Source organism: Neoarius graeffei, chromosome 10, assembly GCF_027579695.1.
Source record: "Neoarius graeffei isolate fNeoGra1 chromosome 10, fNeoGra1.pri, whole genome shotgun sequence".
NCBI lineage: Eukaryota > Metazoa > Chordata > Actinopteri > Siluriformes > Ariidae > Neoarius > Neoarius graeffei.
In genome coordinates, this window is record NC_083578.1 from 15,413,112 (window position 1) to 15,437,518 (window position 24,407).

Here is a 24,407-nt window from a genome sequence, read left to right on the forward strand (position 1 = left end):
CTCTTTAGAGAAGCTATAAAACTGACCTTCCTTTGAGCAGATTGAGTTTCTGGAGCATCACATTTGTGGGGTCGATTAAATGCTCAAAATGGCCAGAAAAATGTCTTGACTATATTTTCTATTCATTTTACAACTTATGGTAGGAAAGAAAAGTGTGACTTTTCATGGAAAACACAAAATTGTCTGGGTGACCCCAAACTTTTGAACGGTAGTGTAGAATTTATCCATTCTGAGAAAAAAAAACAAACATTTCATCGGGTCATGCTAATTTAATAATTTTGATGAAAAATTAGTCAGAACTGACCTGTTGGGGCACACACAGACGTCATACATGTAAAATTTAATGGCTTTGGTCTGCTCTTTGTTCTTGAAGTGGTAGTCAGCCAACAGGTAGTACAGCTCATTGACCAGAGGGTGTGCTGGAGGGGTTCCTTCTGGGAGTGACGGTGCCTGGATAAACACACAAAGGGCATATCTGTTTGAGAGCAGATAATGTCAGCTGTGCCTTGGTTTGGTTGTGACAAATAACTTTTATGAGGACGTTGGTTAGGGAAACGTGTGGAGCATCTACATGATTGTGAATTCTCTGTCCTACCTTTAGCAGACCAAACCGAATTTATGTGCACAACGAAAGAATATTTCTTGACTCTCGTATGGGAGCATCTTGTTCTCTTAAAATTTCGGAACAAACGTTTTTTTTTTTTTTTTAAAACATCTTTCAGTCCATTTTTAATAGCAAACCTGTCTCCTGTCACCCTGTATAAACCTTCTTCGCTGGAACTTTGTACAGTCCTTAAAGCAGATACGCAGAGCCTTTATTTTTAAATACATTTCTGAGTGGATAGTATCTCCATCCTTGACTCTTGTATGCTGCATAAATGGGAATAAAAAAAAATATTTTTGAGAGTTAAAATTGACCGCAAAGTTGGCATTCGAGCTGCCCCGCTGAGCCAGCCAGCCCTGAGCGCGTGACGTCACAGCGGGAACCGGTTTTAAGGCCGACGCCTTTGACAGCTATAGACCAAAGTCATATAAATAAAAATTTATTGCGAAAGTAAGAAATACCGTCACCAACTTGCTCAACTAAGACTGATTTGACTTCATTGATTGTGTGTTGACTCTCATTAAAACAGGATGGGTGTTATAACTTATGCAACATCCATGTATATGCATGCATTTTCACTGATCAAACGTAAAAGGCTAATTAAATAATCAGATGAACTGAGAATCACATTCTGAAGCAAATTAAATCATCTTATACCGCTAACTTAAACACACAATACAGGTTACATGTATTAATCTAAATGCAGGTCAACAACGTGTTGTTGTTTTTTTTTATCCAAATGAGAGTCGGAGCTTACCCGTCTGCGTTCTCGCTTCTTGAAGGCCGACCTTGTGGCCGATTGTTTCGAAACAATCTGACTTTCAGTTGTTCGTTAAGTTCTCCGTTCATTCGCTTCTTCCACGTAAGGGTGAGATGGCAGCAATCTCCAGTTTAGAAATCAGACGGCTGCTCCACTCATTCTCTATTTTGTCCATACTGAGTACTCCGCCATTACTGCTCGGCTCAGGCAATTACTAAAACCCGGGACGTCACCAGTTTTAGCAACAACCGCAGGAGGTCACTGCCCGAGCGATATGTCCCGTCCCGTTCCATCCCGGGTTTTACCAACAACCCTCAGCTCACACTCTGGGAGAATTGGTGCAACTGAACTCACTTTCCTTTTAAAAAAATAAATAAAATAGGGGCATCGTGGCTCAGGTGGATAAGGCGTCATACCATAAATCTGGGGACCCGGGTTCGATTCCGACCCGACGTCATTTCCCGATCCCTCCCCGTCTCTCTCCTGCTCATTTCCTGTCTCTACACTGTCCTATCCAATAAAGGTGGAAAAAGCCCAAAAAATATCTTTAAAATAAATACTTTCCTTTTCTTGTAGTTTTCTTTTTCTTTAATTGTTGGTACTGCTCCCTCTTTCAATATGGGCTTATAGCCAACGCTCCTCAACAGACCAGAGGTCCCGTACGAGTCTTCAGTAAAATGTGCAGAGCAGAGGAGAGACCACTTTGTAAGCGTCCAATGTGCCCGTGAACTTCTCACAAAACACATCCAAATCTTTGCAGTTTGAACATTCTTGGGCCATGAATGCAACATAAATCCACCTTCTGTCATGTTGCTGGCACATCTACGTGACATGGTGATAAATTAGCTCAAAATGGAGGATCGGAGTTGCAGTCAGCTCTGTGTTTTAGTATAGCGGATATGGCGATGAGATCGATAGACTTCCTGCTGTGACGTTACGGACGTCAAGGTCATTCACTCAGACCGCTACCTATATGAATCACTTTAATCGTAAAAATTACTATATTAGATTTATTGTTAACGCTTAAAACTACTCCTGTGCCATTCTTGAGGTCTCAAGGCATTTATAAACAAATAGTGAGGCCATGGTTCTGCGTATCTCCTTTAAGTGAAAGCACTATATTTGCCTTTTAAGAGGCAAGTGGTGATATGGTTTTTAAAATGTACAAATGAAATTTTATACACATTAACCTCAAAAGAAAAACATTACAGATTAAAATTTGACACATATTCTAGTGAGTAGAATAGCTCATAGTGGAAGACCATTTTGGTGATTTATGCAGGGTTCGTAGACATTTTTTACAATCAAATTCAAGCACTTTTTAAGGACTTTCAAGGTCAATTTTCCAGTTTTTCCAGTACCATTAAAGGAGAAATCTCGTGTGATTCAATCCATAGCCCTTTGTTTGTTTGAGGTCACCGAGTTCTCCCTGTGGGAAAAAGAACTAGAAAATCTGATACAACCTAGGCCGAATATCGAACCGGCAGCTAACATTAACTGAATGGGGCATAGAAAATGAGTTACTGTGCCCCATTTCATTAGTTGGCTGCTGATTCTGTATTTGGTGTATGTTGTAGAAAATTTTACTCACTCTTTTTCTTACTGACAGCTCTTTGTGACCTCGAACAGCAGAGCTATGGACTGATTTAGACCATATTTTTCCTTTAAGCAGTTGTAAATTGCATAATGCGATACAAATTCATGCACCCTCAAAATGGCCATTTCATGTGTTTATTTATTAACAAAACTTTCCCAAATTAACAGGATAACAAATTAAAGGGGAAGATTGTCACATTGACAATGTCAGTCACTTTTAAGTAAGCAGAACTTGCTTGACAACTAAGGCCCTGTCCACACGGCAACGGATTCAGGTGAATCTGATAAAATTGTTTATCGTTTAGGCCTGGAGTCCACACGGCACCGGCGTTTTGGGTGCCCAAAACGAAATCTTTTGAGAACGGGTTCCAGAGTGGAAAGATCTGGCAACGGCACCATTGCGAAGTCGTCTGGACGAGTAGAATGGATTTGTTTACGATGACGTCACAACCACATGTGCTTCACGCCGGGTAGAAGTGTAACGAACTCGATGCGAGTTGTCAACAAATCCTATAACTTGGTTCATGAAACGCGCTTACAAAATATTTTCACTGTGAATATTTATTGTGTAATGGTACAAAGTGAGAGAGAGAGAGAGAATAGCCCTTAGGGCAGAGTCAATCCCGCCAGCAAAAATAGGGAAAAAAAGGAGCGATCTCACCTCTTCAGATGTTGGTTTAAGTCCTACAATACATTCCTCAAAAAGGGCGTAGAACAACAAATTAATCCATCAACATGTAGCATTCAATTTATTCCGGACCATTAAAGACGCCGCCTTCCGCGTAGAATCATACGTCATCCTCGCCGCCATATTGGATGGGTCAAAGTGGAGAATAAAGATGCCTCATTCATGTGCTGCGTTTAACTGTACCAACAGGTTTGCTGTCCAAACGAGATCACATGGGATTACCTTTCACAGGTGAGACTGGAAAAATACTTTTCATTGTATTTGGTCATTATAATGTAATTTTACGAACAGATTTTTTTGACTTTGTGGCTAATATGAAGTCTCGCGCACAATAGTTTATGCGCATGCGTCCTTACTTCTTCTATTGTTCTGGTGTCTCCGAAGTGACCGTCTTACAGCGCCCCTAGAGGTGTGGCATGTGTATTGCATCATTTTCAGCAAGCGTTGCGTTGCCATATGTACCTGATATTTTACTGATCCGTTGCCCATGTGGACGCGATATTTTTTTTAATAACATCTCGTTTCCGTTGTCGTGTGGATGTAGCCTAAGGTTATAACTGTGGCTATGATAATGACTATGGAGCTTTTTTTAAACACAATTAGCAGATATTGATGCTTTTTTCCTAACATCAAAAAACAAGGAAAATTATATTTCAAACTGTTTACTCTCAAGTATCAGGAAGATGCTAAAAAGATCTTATATCAACTAGGGCCCACACTGTTAAAAGTAAAAATCACCCTTAACTATGACTTCTAAAACATTTTATCTCTTTACAGCAATAAGACAATAAGAGATGCATGACAATTACCACGGGGTGTCCCAAACACTGCTGCAGGCATGCATATCATTTTAAAACATGGGTACATCCATCTAATGTTCTTCTGGGGAAAATGCATTTCATTTCTTTGTAACCTCTCCTCCATTAGAATTGGTATTGTTAATAATATTTACAGTAAGAAGATGCAGCTCCCTCATATATGCAGTCAATGATCACATCATGCCAAATCAAACAGCCTAAACATTGCCTTCTAGAGTGGAGAGCAGTTGGCTATAGGCAGTAAATTGTCTAAAAACGTACATTATCTATGAAGGGTAATACTTTTAATCAAACACATCCACCTATTACCAGCTAAAACAAAATCCGACTACAAAACACATGAAAATATAAACGTCAATATTTTTTTTAGTCAGTCACAACCTTGCAACTGGGCTATAACACACACTGTATAAATGCGTTAGCTAGGTTATGTGCTAACGTCAGCTGTGCTTAAATTTTCAGTTGCGGGAAGTTCTTAATTACATTAATTTACCGTTGAGAAACGCTGGCATTGTTCTTTACATTGCCGATAACAACTGTCCAAAACTGACATGTAATCCTAGCACTAATATCACATTTAGTGCTTCTATGTTTAGGTGTAACATGTAGCTAACGCTTAGCAAACAAATCATGGTGTAGGGCTAATCATCTCTGTGACTTACCTTTCATGTGACTAGAGAGCGCTGACTCTCCCATTGCGAAAATCTGGATGTCTTTTTTGCATACTTTGCAGCAGGCTATGCGTGGATTTGGTCCACGTTTTATCCAGAGTTTATACTTTTCATTTACCAGCCAACGTTCGTTGAAACGACAACCTCCCGGCATGTTGGTCAACTGTCCCAGGCTTTCGTCTAAACCGGGGAACAGGGGCGCTGCGCCCTCTTACCGAAATGCCGATTGAACCCCAAGTCACACTTAGGCCATGCACTTATATGCTACTGCACAACATGCAATCTTTCTCAAAACGATCTTTTTTCCGTGAAAACATCCCAGCAACACCACGTGACAATGTGTCTGATCATCAAATACGTTATAATTACTCCAAAAATATTCCAATCATAGTAGATACACCGCCAGACGGTGCAAAAACAATCCGAATTGGCGTTTTCCAGACTGAGGCGCCATGTTTGTTTACTTGTCGCGGCTGCTCTCGCGAGATTTGACATGGGTTACATACAAGGTCAGCTGACTTGTAGAGCGAGATTTCTTGAGACTGAATGACCTTTCACCCACCGGCGCGGGAGCTTTTGACAGAAGTAGTTCGCGAGTTGTTTTTGTTGACACTTGGGCATTTAAAGATGTCGTCATCCCGCGGCACGAAACGGAAGAAAGCCAAAGACTGTCCGGGGCAGAAGAAGATTACTTCTTTCTTTTTCAATGTTGACAGACAATTTGTTACAATTTCCCTCTCAGATAGCCTCAGAATGCCTCATTGGAGCATCAATTTTTCAAAGGCTTTGCACGGCGGAGAGGGGGGGGACAACCGGCACCATCCCCCCGCTTCGCTCCCTCGCCATGGTGAGCGCCCTCATACTAAATTTTTCTAGAAAAAACCCTGTGTCCTCTTGGGGGCGACGTGACACAGTCTACGCATAACATGACAACTATCGATACAGTGACCGATCATAAACAAAAGTTCACGTGAAGCCCAGAGTGAGCTGTGTAGGCATGATTTTAATCCGACTTATTTTATTTCTTTCCATTTAATGGTGGTCTATTGAGTCAGACTTCCGAGAAATATGCTAACAATTTCAAGCATTTACAAGCACTTGACCCAAAATTCAAGCGTTTTTCAAACCTTGAAATCAGGACATTGAAATCCAAGCATTTTCAAGGATTTCAAGCACCCGTACGAACCCTGTTTATGACATGCAGATAAATCATTGTTTAAATAAATAAACAAAGCACCTGTTTTTACGAGCTATGAACTTGGATTCTCTTATTAAAATTTCATCATGTTGTCAGGCTCCATATAAACGATTACCTGTGCAATTACGTCAACAGACAGCAGGAAAATGAATCAAAGTGCATATCACGGGTAAATTCAGGAGCAACATCAGTGTAATTCTCCTATTTTATATTAAACTCTGGTCAAATATCTGTCACATTTTGCATTTTGTGCAAATTTTTTTTACCTTGCGCAATACCTGGAAAATTCAGTTGAAATCAAGCCGTTTGAGGTGAATTGGTCCGCCTCTGAAAAAACTTGGCATTTGGATTTCCCAGCAAACACTGATTTTCGTGACGTCGCGTGCGGGACGCCTCCCTCTGAATCCTACGTCAGCGCTGGTTTGTTTATGAGAAAACGACCTGCAAATTTCTTCAACGTTATCGCGTAATTATTAAAATGGTTAACAGATGTTTCGTAGGAGGGTGTAGCAACACCAATCTTGATGGGATTAGTACTCATCATTTTCCAAAAGACCGGACAATGAGAGAGAAATGGGAGCTCTTGGTCTACACAGGCTGTGCACTGAAACCGTGCAAAGCTCGCGCAGCCTGCTGGCGCTTCCGCAGGTGACGTCACGAATCTGGCTCCAGACTCCCTTGGGATTTTTCCAGACGTGTTTTGTTATTTTATTTTTTTTTGCTGTAGGCAGACAGCCTTGTGCAAAATTACCCTTCTGGAAGAGTGTGTAAAGGGACGTACTTTCATATAAAAAAAACGCCGAAATTGGTCCAGAATATGCATTTTAAGGTCACTGGCGCTGTGTGTGTGGACTGGGTAACATTAGCTAGCCACCTTTCTAACAGTTTGCGCGTTTCCATCAAGTCGGTGCACTAGAACATTGTGTTCTTGATTCTTTAAAGGAACAGTCCACCGTACTTCCATAATGAAATATGCTCTTATCTGAATTGAGACGAGCTGCTCCGTACCTCTCCGAGCTTTGCGCGACCTCCCAGTCAGTCAGACGCGCTGTCACTCCTGTTAGCAATGTAGCTAGGCTCAGCATGGCCAATGGTATTTTTTGGGGCTGTAGTTAGATGCGACCAAACTCTTCCGCGTTTTTCCTGTTTACATAGATTTATATGACCAGTGATATGAAACAAGTTCAGTTACACAAATTGAAACGTAGTGATTTTCTATGCTATGGAAAGTCCGCACTATAATGACAGGCGTACTAACACCTTCTGCGTGCTTCGGCAGCGCATTGATATCTGAGCTCCGTATCAATGCGTTGCCGAAGTGACAGCGCGTCTGACTGCGTCTGACTGACTGGGAGGTCGCGCAAAGCTCGGACAGGTACGGAGCAGCTCGTCTCAATTCAGATAAGAGCATATTTCATTATGGAAGTACGGTGGACTGTTCCTTTAAGCCAACTCAGAGAGATGTAACTACTAAAGAAGAGCACATTAGGTGAGGCTGAGGAGAGAGAGGTCCAAACAGGTTTGAAAGGGTAGTTATGGACTCAGACCTTGAATGCTCCTCCCTCTACGTAGGTTGACACTTCGTCGATGGAGAGTGTCGGCTCAGCGGAGCGCGGGATGATTCCGATAAGCCTCTTCAGCAGGTTGGCCAGATCAGCAGACACTGTGCTCGTCTTATAGCTGTCAAACTCTGGTAGGGTCTTGGGCTTGAAGTACTCAAACATGAAGAGAGCGTCGCTCCAGCGCAGCTCCACCTGACAGAGACAGGCAAAGACAGAAGCTCCATAAAGTAAATGCTTCACTAAGATAGTTCAAGGGGAACTTGAGCAGTCAGCGTTTTCACACTTTTCCTTCTTCACCTCTGAAACACTGGTCTGCATAAGAGTTAATGGAAACATGGATTTAAGTCTTTCCAGAGTTACCGTGTCATACACGTTTTAAATGATTTAATCAGCCTGTATTGCATAAATCAAATGATAAAAATCCAACGTGAATCCCGATTTAGGATTTCGGTTTGTAATACAACATGTGGACTAGCTTAAGGTGGGTGAATACTTATGCGAGGCACTGTAAATAGTGATGGGGAGGATTAGTGTCGGATGGTGAGCGCTTTGACACCACAAGGGTGTAATAATTACAATGGCAGCTGTGCAATTACTTGCGAGACGAGTGGGTTTCATTAACTTGCACGTAAGACTATGCAGTGACAAAAGGTGGAATTATTAAACTATCAGAGAACAGAAGGCATGGCAATATCTGCGGAGTTTTATTGGATGTCTCCCCATGCCTTCTTCCCAAGTTGTAATCTTAGCAAAATGAGCCGGATGTCCTAGAGAGTTTGAGAGCCTGAAGTTGATTTATTTTCTAATAACAGCAAGTCCCAAAGTGGTTTTTTTCCCCCTCTTACACCACAGCAACTTACTGACAATCACAACTTATGTATTATTTAAAGGGGTACCAAATATAATATATACAGTTGCTGATGTGACAAAGTAACGTATTCTTAAGTATTCTATCAAATTTATATACTAGAAAACAACGAAATATCTTGGTAATTGTAAATATAATAGTCGGTACGCTAAACGGCACAAGAGTCGCCATTTTTAAAAGACCGTGACGTCAGCCCCACCCACTGCACTAGGAGAGAAGCGTGTAATTATGGCGTCGGGCGCATCAAGTGAAAGCGACAGCTCTGTCGAATCGTACGAAGAGATCCCGCAAGACACACTGCAAGCAGGCTATGGCTTTGAAGGGTACCAGTTTGAACCTAGGAGAGGTACTCTCGACTCCGGTGATGACGAAAGAAGAGAAGAAAGCTCGAACTCGCTTGGTGTTTTTCAGCGGAAACGAGTGAAAAGACACGTCTGGAGGATCGTTATGCTTTCCATCGGTCCTGTTATTACACCCGAAAGCAACACACTGTGGCATTGTGTAGCCGATCACTTACAATTCATCCTACTTTCCGATTCACACGTGCTATTCCCAACCTCAATGAGCCAACACAACTGGGCACGTCATGAGTGTTATGCAGAGAAAATGAACGTGCATTCTGATTGGATAAAATTAATATCATGGCGGGCTGTTCAAACTGCGGAAATAGTTTGCTCGAGCTACTTTCAAAACACTAACTTTCCAAGCTTAGAACAAAAAACTTTTGTAAGTCTTGAATAAGGTTCGTTAATGTGTGTTTTATTGTTATATTTACTCTATATATTGCCCTCTGTTCCCCTTTAACTCTGTGTAAGGGAGAAATAAAAGAGGAACGTGAATCTTAAGATGCTGGTCATTTCTCACTGTCTTAACAAGATCAACTGTGAGCTACTGCTCACTTACAGTGGGGCAAAAAAGTATTTAGTCAGCCACCAATTGTGCAAGTTCTCCCACTTAAAAAGATGAGAGAGGCCTGTAATTTTCATCATAGGTACACTTCAACTATGAGAGACAGAATGGGGGGAAAGAATCCAGGAAATCACATTGTAGGATTTTTAATGAATTAATTGGTAAATTCCTCAGTAAAATAAGTATTTGGTCACCTACAAACAAGCAAGATTTCTGGCTCTCACAGACCTGTAACAACTTCTTGAAGAGGCTCCTCTGTCCTCCACTCGTTACCTGGATTAATGGCACCTGTTTGAACTCGTTATCAGTATAAAAGACACCTGTCCACAACCTCAAACAGTCACACTCCAAACTCCACTATGGCCAAGACCAAAGAGCTGTCAAAGGACACCAGAAACAAAATTGTAGACCTGCCCCAGGCTGGGAAGACTGAATCTGCAATAGGTAAGCAGCTTGCTGTGAAGAAATCAACTGTGGGAGCAATTATTAGAAAATGGAAGACATACAAGACCACTGATAATCTCCCTCGATCTGGGGCTCCACGCAAGATCTCACCCCGTGGGGTCAAAATGATCACAAGAACGGTGAGCAAAAATCCCAGAACCACACGGAGGGACCTAGTGAATGACCTGCAGAGAGCTGGGACCAAAGTAACAAAGGCTACCATCAGTAACACACTACGCCGCCAGGGACTCAAATCCTGCAGTGCCAGACGTGTCCCCCTGCTTAAGCCAGTACATGTCCAGGCCCGTCTGAAGTTTGCTAGAGAGCATTTGGATGATCCAGAAGAGGATTGGGAGAATGTCATATGGGGTCAGATGAAACCAAAATAGAACTTTTTGGTCAAAACTCAACTTGTCGTGTTTGGAGGAGAAAGAATGCTGAGTTGCATCCAAAGAACACCATACCTACTGTGAAGCATGGGGGTGGAAACATCATGCTTTGGGGCTGTTTTTCTGCAAAGGGACCAGGACGACTGATCCGTGTAAAGGAAAGAATGAATGGGGCCATGTATCGTGAGATTTTGAGTGAAAACCTCCTTCCATCAGCAAGGGCATTGAAGATGAAACGTGGCTGGGTCTTTCAGCATGACAGTGATCCCAAACACACCGCCCGGGCAACGAAGGAGTGGCTTCGTAAGAAGCATTTCAAGGTCCTGGAGAGGCCTAGCCAGTCTCCAGATCTCAACCCCATAGAAAATCTTTGGAGGGAGTTGAAAGTCCGTGTTGCCCAGCGACAGCCCCAAAACATCACTGCTCTAGAGGAGATCTGCATGGAGGAATGGGCCAAAATACCAGCAACAGTGTGTGAAAACCTTGTGAAGACTTACAGAAAACGTTTGACCTCTGTCATTGCCAACAAAGGGTATATAACAAAGTATTGAGATGAACTTTTGTTATTGACCAAATACTTATTTATTTTCCACCATAATTTTCAAATAAATTCTTTAAAAATCAGACAATGTGATTTTCTGGATTTTTTTTTTCTCATTTTGTCTCTCATAGTTGAGGTATACCTATGATGAAAATTACAGGCCTCTCTCATCTTTTTAAGTGGGAGAACTTGCACAATCTGTGACTGACTAAATACTTTTTTGCCCCACTGTACATCTCTGCCCGCTCTCGCTTTTATCAGAATGCAAGCAGTCAAAGGAACAGGAGACTTATTATGAACGTTGACTTCAACAAATAATTAACCTTGAAATAAGTAAGTAAAGAGCAGTGTTCTCCCCAGGGATTTCAAAAGCATCCTGGTAAACTGTCATTTTGAAATAGCTTTTTGCTTCTTGAAATCCACCCTATATGTTTCGTAAATACATTCAGTCGGTAAACAGGAAGTTGATGTGCGACAGATCTGAAAACGGTATACATGGTATAGAACCCCAAGCTGAAGCTCAGTACCAAATATCAAGCAGTTGTGATTTGTAGTTGCTGAGGAAAGTGCAGGGCTTGACATTAAGGACTGCCCGATTGCCCGGGGCAAGTGAAACATGCATTTGGGCAAGTGGGATACGTCCCCGACATGCCCGACCGGGCAAGTTGGAATGAGCATATATTACGAACTAGCACCACAAAAATTAGGCTTTTTCATCTGTTATTTCAGTCCCTAAAAGCGTCCCTCACTACGTATCTGCCAGTATGTCTTGGCTGTTTTCTTACTTTTGGTTTCATTTACTGCTTTGCAAGTTATTTTATATTTCCCCCCGCTGTTGTAGTATGGTACATGTACTGTTTCGACCCCTTGTGCATGACGTCACGCATCACGTGATAATTACAGCTGGGGTCAGACAGACACCGTCTCTCACGAAAGCAAGGCTTAATCTGTCTTCAATATGGTTAATTTTTGCGCTGTTTTTGCTTGTTCAAACAGAGAAATAGATTAAAGGCATTACCGTCTCTCCGCTATCAAGAAAAATGTTAACAAACAGAAGCAAATGCTTCAAGAACAATGAGGAAGTGAGTGGTTAAAGAATACGAAGAGAGGAGCTCAGCCTGAAAACTCCAGAGAAATTCACGATTGTATTTAAAATGTATTTTACAAAAACAAAGTCGGAAGTGAGGATGGAAGAGTTTGCTTAAGAATCGCTTTATTTTTTCTGCTCACATTCGAGTTAGCGCCTTCATAAAAGTAGGGGTCGACCGATAATCGGCCTGGCCGATATATCGGGCCGATATTCTGCATTTTTAGGGTTATCGGTATCGGCCATAATTTCCACCGATATGCCGATAACATGCCTTTTTGCAGCCATTTCGTTCCTAACGCGACTGTCCCTGCACGTCCTTTCCTGCACTCGCCTCTCTGAGTTCAAGAACACGGTCCCGCCCACCACAACATCTGATTTGTTTGGCACAAGCGATATAGCCAATCAACACGCGTAGCTAACCGCTGTGAACTGTTTCAAGCCGCCCCCTCACTCCAACTTCCGTTCTCTGAACAGACTCTTAAAGGAGCAGCCGCTCCTTTTAACATGCAGAGCAACTGTGCTTCCTTCACTACAATATAATCCTCCTAAATTGGGAATATTAGGCTTGGGCATTAAAAGCATTAGAATGTAGATGGTTACTTGTTGTTACATAACAGGGAGTGATAGCCGACTTTATGTTTGATTTTACTTTTTAAAAAATGCTGCAGGCAGCTCCCTACACTTGATTTGTTATTTAAAAACTACTTGAAGTTAACTTAGTTCTTAGTGTAAAAGAATTCAGAGTGTATTTTCATTTATTTTCCACTGAAAATGGAGAGCTGTAATATAGTAGAGAGTGATTTTTTTTATTGGTGAATATTTATTTTATTTTTCATTTTATTCTAACTAATGTTTGACTTTATTGTACAAATGCTGCTGGCATCTCCCTGCACAAAATTTCATGTTCAATTTTACAATTAAACATACATTTCATGGATATGAAGGTCTGTGTCAGTGTGTGCTATGTTTAATTTCATGTGAATTATAATGTTTACATTTATCGGTTGCACATATCGGTTATCGGCATCCCAATTCCATAATAATCGGTATCGGTATCGGCCCTGAAAAAAACATATCGGTCGATCCCTACATAAAAGTGTTTGATTTTCTTAAAGGTGAAGCCGCTTCCTTATTCGACACAGAAAACCCAGATTGGTTTCAAACAACTCGGGCATAAAAAACTCAACAAAGAGCGATATGCGCGATAAATCCTGAAAGAACAGAACAGATGAAGAGCAGAGAGAGCTGGAGCTTTGTTTCTGTTATCAGAGGAGCACAGTCCTGTGCAAAATATTTAATTATATATTTTTTTATATATCATCCATCTCCAGGTTTAAAAAAAAAAAACAAAAAAACACACGCTGCGTCATGACAGATCGGCTGCACTGATTCAGTTACAGGTTGCCAGGTCTGTATAAAACATCCACAACTTACACACTAAACAATCATTTTAAACTCAAACATTATCCTGTCTGTCATAACGCAGCACTTTTTTTTTAAAAACCTAGAGGTGGATGATATAAAAAAATTTTTTAAAAACCCTGATATATAAATATTCTCGAACACAGTACTGTTCAAAAGTCTTGGCACCCTACTATTTTCTTCATACAAACTTTGTTATAGATTTCTATTTTATGATTTCTACATTATGGAGTAATGAACCTACAGTCTGAGAGAGTTCTACACAAACACACTGAACTTTACAACAGCTGCATGCATGTGAAATGGAAATAAATCGAATAAGGCAGGAAAACTATTTTGCATAAAATTATTGTCTGTTACAAGTAAAAAGTAACCAATAACCAAACTTAATAATAAACTTAATCAATAACCAAACTTCAACTCAGTGTGTGATCTTCATTTTATGTTGCAATTCACAACTATTCTTAAAAAATAAGTTTAAAAATTAATGTCGCGCCCTGAAGTGTGACAAAAATTTTGTAAATCCACCCGATATGCTTCATAAATACATTCAGTCGGTAAACAGGAAGTCGATGTGCGACAGACCTGAAAAAGGTATACATGGTATCGAACCCCAAGCTGAAGTTTGATACAAGTGGCTGTGATTTGTGGTTGCTGAGAAAAAGTAGCCTGGCAAGCCAGACTAAATGTGAATATTTAGTCTGGCCTCGATCCGTAGACATTTCCGAAGGGGGTAGGAGGAACAAACTGCTGTCTTTCAAACTGTCTCTGTGCGTATAGGCCAACGCTCTGACCAATCAGTGCAACAGTGACTGTGACGTAGTCAGAGCGACAGAAAGCAGTGGGGGAGGCCTTGAAATAAATAATTTTTCAAAATGCGTATTAATTAATAAACAGGTTCTAGATATTAAGAAGTTTGGAGATAATGACCACAAGTTTGGAGTCTGTACCACATACACTCATTTTTTTTTCCCAAGTGTTTTTCAAGTGTTTGCTTAAACTGTTTTTGAGAGTTTTTATTTAGTGGTGTTTGGTGAAATAATTTCCCTTAAATTTAAAATAACGGGAAAATAAGAAACAATCAAAAAGTAATGTTTCAAAGCTGTTTATTAATTCTTCGTACTGCACAAACTAGCCCCATCCTTTTGGCTACGAGCGGAGCCAGCTGGTAGATCAGACTTTTGCCATAGCCGGTCGGCAAAACAGCGAAAACGTCCTTCTTGAAAAGGAATGAGCGGAGAGCCTCTTCCTGCTCATGTTTCAACGAAAACTCCAAGTCTAATTCTTCTAAAACTGATTCCAAAGCGGAGTCAAACGCGCGCTGTTCACTAGCCGTAGCCATCTTTCCTGCTGTGCTTTCTCCAGCGTCGCGCAGCTTTGTCGTCACTCCTGCAAAAGCCCGCCCAAAGAATCCAAACAAAAACCTTGCGTTGTGATTGGCGGGCACGACTTGATGCCCGGGGTGTTTTTGTTTATATGGTGCGAGGCTAGACCCACTCGCTAAGCAAAAATATTTTTGGCTGCTAGGCGGGTGGGTCTAGTTTACTAGGCTAGAGAAAAAGGGTGTTTCGGACGGAAAGAGGTAAACCAGTATACCCTCCTCCTTTGGAGCGGGGGTATAATTACAAAACGATTATGCTAGGAGTCAGAAACACAGTAGAGTTCCCCTTCATTGCTCCTCTTATTGAATGCACGCAGGGCATTCTCCTTGAAGAAGAGCACTGAATAGCGAGGGTGTATATGCATATGGCGACAGGAAAATCAAGAAGCTTGACTAGTGCGGAGTCGGCCCGCTGAAGCCCTCATGCCACCCAGCTGCCTAATTAGCCCTGGGAAAACACTCGTAAACTCATTAAGTAACAAAGTTCACAAAGGAGCCAAGGGGAGAAGGTAATCAAGCGCAGAGAGAGAGAGAGAGAGAGAGAGAGAGAGAGAGAGAGCGCGCTGCAACTCAAGCGGGAGATGCTGAATCAAAACACAGAGCAAATCAAAGCCACTGTAGACCAAAGAGTGAAATGTAAGGGTAATGAAGCCATGTACCTTTGGAACAGGAACATGCATTAACCAATACTATGTGGTCGTATAATTACGCTGTTAATGCATGGTTTTAACACTAATGATGGTCAAGAAGTGCAAAAATTCACACTAATGTCCAGCTTTATGCCTGAAGAAAAAAAAAAAACAGATAAACCTGGCTGGACTGTTTGCTAGCACTTATTTTTGAAATGTACAGTGTATTAAAGGTGGGGTATGAGATTTTTTTCAGGAGTATTTTTTACCATATTGCTTGAAAAGCTCCTCACACCCATGTTGCAAGCAGTACAATAGAAGGTTTGACCCAAAAACGAAATATTTTAATCCAGTCTACAGTGTAAAATAAAGGAAAAACGCCATCCAATCATATCGAGGTACCACCTCAAAATGATTGGATACTGACACGTCAATCAGACTGAAGCCCGCGAGCAGCCCGTCCCTTCTGTGTGTGTGAGAGAGCAAGTAGCCCCTCCCCCACCCGCGCGTTGCGCTTCGAGACAGAGAAATGCATACAAAAAGAGCAGTCTTCCCTCAGAGCAGCTCCCTCCAAACAACGGGGATTTACACGAAAACGGAAAGAGATATTCACAAAATTCTTTCACAGTGAGTGCCACAAGGCTCTCCTGAACACGCTGATGTAATTTTTTTTGTCGCTATACAAATAGACTTGACTTGTAGTGTAAAAAATGAGGTCACTAGAGCGAGTTAAAAACGAGTGACTTTTCTGCTAAGTTTATAATGGCAGCTGCGCAGCTGTGCTCTCCTCACTTTCAGGCTTCTCATTCAAAAACTATCGTGTAGCTAGACACATTGTGTGAATCAGGACAAGTGTGGCTACTACTTTTGAGAAAATTGTGTGTGTGGAGTGAAAATTGGGGCTGAAAACACAGTTTAAATGAGAAAGTTTGAGCTATTTTTCCAAGCTCTCTCCACTCTCCACTGGTGTGTAACGCAATAGACACCCATTATAAAGTCTGATTTTCTCAGGCTTTATAAGGGGGAGGAGGGGTGGAGACGCGGGGGGTGGGAGCATGGCGAGGGCGGGCGGGTTTCTTTTCAAAATATGGCTTGCGGGAACCGTTATTCCAAAATCTCATACCCCACCTTTAAATGAACGTACTGATCGAGATTGGCTGTAATAGCTATGATGTGTACTTCAATAACTGCAAAGCAATGCACAAGCCCAGTCTTGTCATTAAACATAATAAGTGCAGAGTGTCTACTGCTGCGGGCTTCCACAGAGCAATTCAGAAACGCATTATGTAAAAAATTTTTTTAAAAATTACAAAAAAATTCTTTCCTGCTTTAATGTATGAGAACGTGATTCCTGGACAGATGAAAAGGTGAAATTTCTGAAAACTAGAGACTTTCCTGAAGTAAACTGGGTTTCTTGTGGAAAATTACCCTTCTGGATGAGTGTGTAAAGGGACATACTTTCATATTAAAAAAAAAAAAAATTTGGTCCAGGATATGCACTTTAAAGTATGTAGTAGTTCCCCAGACCAACACACACACACACACACACACACACACACAGAGAGCACTGAAATGGAACGGTGAAACTACCGGTGGCGCAGAGTGCTCCTCCAGGTAGCGTGCTTTGCTTTTCTTGCTCGGGTAGGCATACAGGCAGTAGAAGCACTGCTCCAACGCCGTCTCCAGATCCTCCTTATAAGGCAGTGCATCTGCTTCAGCTAGCTTCTGCTGCAGTACGCGCACCTGCGGCGCACAAGCATTAAACAGTTAAACTGTTTTTTTTTAAAGCTGGGAAAAGAAGGTATGTAGGGATCGTCTGAAAGTTAACACTGTCTTCAGACTCACAAAAAACTTGAGCAGAGCGCCGTCAGAGTTGCAGCACCAGGAGCGGCGGCCTAGGCACTCGTGTGCTGTGTTTAACAACATCAGAGACGAGGGCAACAGGGGATTGTCGTCATCTAAAGAAAACACACACAAAAATCAGAGTGGTGAGGAAACACCAGCACTGTTCATCCCTTATAATGGCTTTTTATACCTCTTTAACGTTACCAATCATGCATGGGTGTGAGATTAAAAAATTAGGTCAAGTCGGCAAAGAATCTCAGCCTTCCAGCTCGCAAAACAAGTTGATTATATGAACAACTAGCCAGTACAGTACAATACAATCAGGACAAATCAGTCTAATTGAGAAAGAATGAACACACTGTAGAGAAAGGAGTCATTTGGCTCAAGAAAGCAAGTCTGCCTACAAAGGTATGCAGCATGCATTAGGGAAGTTAAATAATACAACCCCGATTCCAAAAAAGTTGGGACAAAGTATAAATTGTAAATAAAAACAGAATGCAATAATTTACAAATCTCAAAAACTGATACTGTATTCACAATAGAACATAGACAACATATCAAATGTTGAAAGTGAGACATTTTGAAATTTCATGCCAAATATTGGCTCATTTGAAATTTCATGACAGCAACACATCTCAAAAAAGTTGGGACAGGGGCAATAAGAGGCTGGAAAAGTTAAAGGTACAAAAAAGGAACAGCTGGAGGACCAAATTGCAACTCATTAGGTCAGTTGGCAATAGGTCATTAACATGACTGGGTATAAAAAGAGCATCTTGGAGTGGCAGTGGCTCTCAGAAGTAAAGATGGGAAGAGGATCACCAATCCCCCTAATTCTGCGCCGACAAATAGTGGAGCAATATCAGAAAGGAGTTCGACAGTGTAAAATTGCAAAGAGTTTGAACACATCATCATCTACAGTGCATAATATCATCAAAAGATTCAGAGAATCTGGAAGAATCTCTGTGCGTAAGGGTCAAGGCCGGAAAACCATACTGGGTGCCCGTGATCTTCGGGCCCTTAGACGGCACTGCATCACATAGAGGCATGCTTCTGTATTGGAAATCACAAAATGGGCTCAGGAATATTTCCAGAGAACATTATCTGTGAACACAATTCACCGTGCCATCCGCCGTTGCCAGCTAAAACTCTCTAGTTCAAAGAAGAAGCCGTATCTAAACATGATCCAGAAGCGCAGACGTCTTCTCTGGGCCAAGGCTCATTTAAAATGGACTGTGGCAAAGTGGAAAACTGTTCTGTGGTCAGACGAATCAAAATGTGAAGTTCTTTATGGAAATCAGGGACGCCGTGTCATTCGGACTAAAGAGGAGAAGGACGACCCAAGTTGTTATCAGCGCTCAGTTCAGAAGCCTGCATCTCTGATGGTATGGGGTTGCATTAGTGCGTGTGGCATGGGCAGCTTACACATCTGGAAAGACACCATCAATGCTGAAAGGTATATCCAGGTTCTAGAGCAACATATGCTCCCATCCAGACGACGTCTCTTTCAGGGAAGACCTTGCATTTTCCAACATGACAATGCCAAACCACATACTGCATCAATTACAGCATCATGGCTGCGTAGAAGAAGGGTCCGGGTACTGAACTGGCCAGCCTGCAGTCCAGATCTTTCACCCATTGAAAACATTTGGCGCGTCATAAAACGGAAGATACGACAAAAAAGACCTAAGACAGTTGAGCAACTAGAATCCTACATTAGACAAGAATGGGTTAACATTCCTATCCCTAAACTTGAGCAACTTGTCTCCTCAGTCCCCAGACGTTTACAGACTGCTGTAAAGAGAAAAGGGGATGTCTCACAGTGGGAAACATGGCCTTGTCCCAACTTTTTTGAGATGTGTTGTTGTCATGAAATTTAAAATCACCTAATTTTTCTCTTTAAATGATACATTTGCTCAGTTTAAACATTTGATATGTCATCTATGTTCTATTCTGAATAAAATATGGAATTTTGAAACTTCCACATCATTGCGTTCCGTTTTTATTTACAATTTGTACTTTGTCCCAACATTTTTGGAATCGGGGTTGTAGGTTTTAAAATGTAACTTAAAAAAAAAAAAACACTCCGTCAGTCACTGGCTGCCAGTTTTTAATTATTTTTATACCAAAGCCACTTTAATTAGATGCATGATGACTGTAATTGCATTTTGAAGTCCTCTTCGAAGCCACAGGAGTGTTTGCAGTCCGGGCTGACAGTTTTAATAAAAACAAATCAATAAACACATGCCTGAAAATACTTCTCGATAAGTCTGATCAATCTCTCAGTAGCAAACCCTGTATATTTAAAACCATAATTAGGACTCAGGATAGTATTTAGGATCTCAGTTGATTCTGACTACAAGCTGTCAGGCTTAGTTGGGCCAATCAACTGTTTAGGTATATAATGCATATTTAAAGGCAAATTTATCATCAAAATTCTATTTCTCGTTTTATTAAATACAGGAACGCATTTTTGATCGCTATTTTGTCGCTGCTGTAGCAAGTTATGAGTGTTTGAAATATGCTATGTGCTGGTGCGATGAAGTGACATCACTGTTTGACAATATTGTACTATTGACCATGGTACAAATTTTATGCAACTTATCTATAAGGGCTGCAGACATAGGCCCACTTTACACGGGGACGGTATAAAACAAAAACGCAAAAGTCCGTTTTCGTTCTCACTTTTTTCCGCGTCTACACGACCGTTTTCAAGGAGGAAATCTGCGTCTATACGGTGACGCATAAATGTCTCCGCTATGTCTGCACGCATGCGCAACATCTTCCATCTTGTCTGATCTGCACATCTGCACTGCTGTTCTGTCAAGTTATCCTACCAAGCCTACTACACAAGCACGAAATCCAGGAGGGTAGGAAAATTCAACAGTAGTTTTGTCCCACCGATCAGCTGGGCTGATAGAAAATCGGTGAGAATTTCACGCATTTGCCGATTTTTATGTTTTGTGCGTATTGGTCGAGTCTTTGGCCGAGTCAAATAATTTGTAATGACTTGTTTTGAATAATAAAACGGTCTGTATGAGAACTTGCTAGGATAACTTTACAGAACACCGGTCCGGCTGAGGTACTGTAGTGCTCGAGGGAGGAGCAGGAGCAAACCAAAACTCTTTTAATCTGCCTTTATTAAGTAACACTCACTCTTGTTTCGGTGAAGAAGAGAAAAGGCAGTGTCCATCTCAGCAAAATAAATCCGTTCGGCTGCTAGTTTTGTTTTCAGTCTCGGGTTTATGGTTTCACGAGCGGCTTGAATAGGCGGCGCGTGCGTGCGTGCGTGTGTAACTTGGCGACACCAAACTGAGGAGCTCCAGCTGGGCGGGTGAGCAGGAAAACACATCTACTGCATTAAAACACAGAGCAGCTTGAAGGTCCGTTGGATCGATGTAATCAGACATGCTCTTACTTTTTTACTTACTTTCTTACTTCCCGGGCTGGCATGTGCAGTATATGACATATGTATGACGTAAACGCGTACCCGACGTGAGCAGATCCGAGCTGAGTTTCGCGTATTGGGTAGTTTAGACGGATATGCAACGGGGGCCGTTTTTAACTTATCCACTCTGGAAGGTGTTTTCAATTTTATCCGTTTTTCAGCCTCGGAAACGCCGTCCCCGTGTAAACGAAAGGCACTTCCGATAAAATATTTAGTCGTTTTTACCCGACAGCGTCCTCGTGTTAACGGGCCCATAGTCGCCATTACTTTTACTGCTGTTTTAACTGATCTTTTTCCACAGTGGATCCATGCCACGCGATTGAACGTCTGGGGGTGAGTCGCGAAAGAAAGACAGGAACCCCATGAGTTCGCAATCTTTATTCACAAGTCCCCCATGAGACGAGAGAATACAGGAGATTTTATGTGTGTGTTATCTGTGGATGAAGTGACATCACTGTTTGATATCTGTCTGTGTGCGTGTGTCTGTCTGTGTGGATATGCAGCTGTGGGTGTGTGTGGGTGTGTCTGACATCATTGCAGACCTTGGCGCTGTTCAGACACATTTCTGATCAATAATACACATTTCATATCAAAATAAGCAGAATGTTCTGAAAGATATCAACATTTACGCATAACCTTATGTTCTGATAGAATGTTCCAAAAGATATCAGTATTACGTCTCGAGCAATGTGTCTAGCTTAGACAGAAGGTCACTTCTTGAATGCCAGAGACAGAAGAATGCATTCTTGGTCATTGTAAACAAAACAGAGGGTCACAGACTAAATCCTTTACAATTAAGAATAAATCCTTACAATTATTTATCCTTATAAGGGAATAAATCCTAACACTATGTAATATATCAGTCCGTATGTCGACGCCATGGCTGTAAAAAAGATTCGCCGAGACCTGTGCGAGACATCATCGGATGGAAGTAAAACGTACAGCGGAAATCAAAGTGACGACATCTGCCAACATTGTCAAAAGACGTGCGCGGCCTCTTTCGAACGCTGACGTGATCAAGCCGGAAGTTTTCCGTGTCCGAAATCGCTCCCTACTCACTATATAGTGTGGACGCCATTTAGTAGCGCTGTCCGAACCCTTAGTGAAGATTATGAGGGAAATGCGCTCAGTATAATGTGTATTTATCACAAAAACACATGCATGTATTTATTATTTTGAAAACCCACCAGCAGCCTGATCTGGCACGTTTTAATTGTGCGACAGTAATGACGGACTTGCCCTCATCCTGTCGTCTTTCCAGCTCTTCTCTACTCCACGTTGGTTCGAAGTCGTATAGAATAATCTCCATCACTGAAGAAGCTGGCAAATGTCAAAATTAATCTAAACTGGAATGATATGGCGATCTGGCCGCTGTGTCAACAGTTTTCAAAATGGCGGCGCTGACGCTTCACGTTTGAAGTTTCGCACAAGTCTCGTGAAGATCGCGCGGGTAACCGACGCCTGCCGTGGACCAAACGAACTACATTCAACATGGCTAAAAACCGAAAAGGCCGATAAGCATAATATAATATAATATAATATAATATAATATAATATAATATAATATAATATAATATAATATGCCAACACGAGTCACGATATAAGGTTAATAAAACCGAAAACGTAATTGAATAACACGTTAATTAAGAAATAAAGCAAGTTTAAAAATGACTTAAGCTCCCCTTGAACAGTTATTCCACGAAATCGAGTCGTACATGAGCTGATAGCCGACGAGGCACGAAGCGCTGAGGTGGCTATAAGCCATGTACGATAAGACTGAGTGGAATAACCGTTTTATTCTATCCACATTCAGTGGATTTTGAGAAACAGAGCAGTTCTGCAAATCTGATAAATAAAAACTTTCTACAAAACATCTGACAAAATCATTACTGCTTAGAATCTAAACAAACCTGCGAAATGACAGCAGCAATGTGGAAAATGCTATAATAATAATAATTCTTGAAAAACAAACAAAACAAAGATACGTTCTTACCATCAAATACTTTTATTCCATATTTTATTGCTTTTTTGTATTTTTTGGGGGTTTTGTTTTCAAGTACAATTTTTATTGCACCCTTGGTTGGTTCAGCAACACGCGCCACCATTTTGTTTTTCTCTATCCACGGTATATGAGCTGATAGCTTAGTAGTAGAATAGCCAATCAGAGTGCGTGATTGCCCAGATCCAGTGAATAAAAAAACGTGCATGCTGTTTGTAATTACGTAAATGATATTTCCCCGAGTGGTGCGATTCGTGGAATATACCGTCATCGTCGTCATCAGCTTGGTGCTGCCGGAGTGTGCAGTCAAGCTCGGCCTCGTCCGGCTTGAGCAGGTGATAGAGCAGCATCCACGGCAGCATGGAGGAGAAGTGAGGCTCCTTAGGGTCGTCAGGCAACACCATGCTGCAGGCTATTAGCTACAGAGAGAAGACACACGCCCACTCACCATGTGGCGGTTTTTCAGTTACATCAAGTATACGCAGGCGTGCTCTTAGAGTCATCAAAAAATCTCAGATAATCAATTCAGCCCTATGATGAATCATCAGACAATATTGCCACATACATACACGTACCTGTATGAGGTTGTTGGCGAGGCGAGGCAAGTTGGTGGTGGGTGGTGTGCTGGTGAGAAGTAGAGGCTGTTCCGTGATGCACTGTTCGATTCCCCGCAGCATGGCTGTCACTGTGGCTACCCACTCCTCCTTAGCAGAGGGGCTGCTGGGTAACATGGAGTTTATGTGCTGCATGGCCTCGTTCAGTGCCACCTCAGTACTCTCCAGACACTGAGCATAATCCTTTATGCGAAGCAGGGAGCTCTTTGGGACGGGACAGAGTGAATTGACTATTTGAATAGAGAACTAGCTGTGGATAAATGTGTGTGTGTGTGTGTGTGTGTGTGTGTGTGTGTGTGTGTGTGTGTGTGTGTGTCACCTGAAGCAGCAGCAGCTGTGCTGGTCTCTCAGGAGTCGAGCTGATGTACTCCAACGGCTTCAGCCGTGCTGAGCTGGGCCCATAGCTCAGCGTGGGTCGGAGTAATCTCACCACGGACTGGTAGTCTCCGGTCTCAAACAGCCTCTGAATCTCCTCCAGTGACTGGCACCTCTCCAGAGACTTCAGCTTCTTCTGAATCTAACACACACACACACACACACACACACACACACACACACACACACACACACACACACACAAAACATTTCAATACAATATAAACAGATCTGCATGCATACTTCATACACCCCAAAGCTGCAGTTTTACTGACATCCTTCTGCTAAGAAAATCCAGTGATACAAGACAAAACGTCAGCTTTGTAGAGGCCATGAAAACGTCTCTCTTTTACTTTGTGAAACGAGGCATACTAAATTGAGATCAGGAAATCATCAGGCATGGGAACCGATCTGACGTTTTAAAACAAGATCAACTGTGAGCTCACTTGCATATCCTCCCACTCTCGCTTATACCAGAATGCAAGCAGTCGAAGGAATAGGAGACTTATTATGAACGTTGACTTCAATAAATAATTAACCCTGAAATAATTAAGTAAAA

The 24,407-nt window shown here is 41.7% G+C and overlaps 1 protein-coding gene across 4 annotated transcripts in view; it reads right to left on the minus strand.

The window, feature by feature from the left end:
* cabin1 (calcineurin binding protein 1) overlaps positions 1-24,407 on the minus strand; it is a 210,975-nt gene that overhangs the window by 140,152 nt on the left and 46,416 nt on the right. For all 4 annotated transcript variants that reach the window (XM_060931349.1, XM_060931348.1, XM_060931347.1 and 1 more), the window contains exons 16-22: positions 23,793-23,990; positions 23,435-23,677; positions 23,125-23,278; positions 17,416-17,528; positions 17,161-17,313; positions 7,883-8,089; positions 305-450 (exon numbers count right to left, since the gene is read on the minus strand). In XM_060931349.1, coding sequence (XP_060787332.1) covers positions 305-450; positions 7,883-8,089; positions 17,161-17,313; positions 17,416-17,528; positions 23,125-23,278; positions 23,435-23,677; positions 23,793-23,990 — 1,214 coding nt within the window. The remainder of the gene's footprint in view (positions 1-304; positions 451-7,882; positions 8,090-17,160; positions 17,314-17,415; positions 17,529-23,124; positions 23,279-23,434; positions 23,678-23,792; positions 23,991-24,407) is intronic.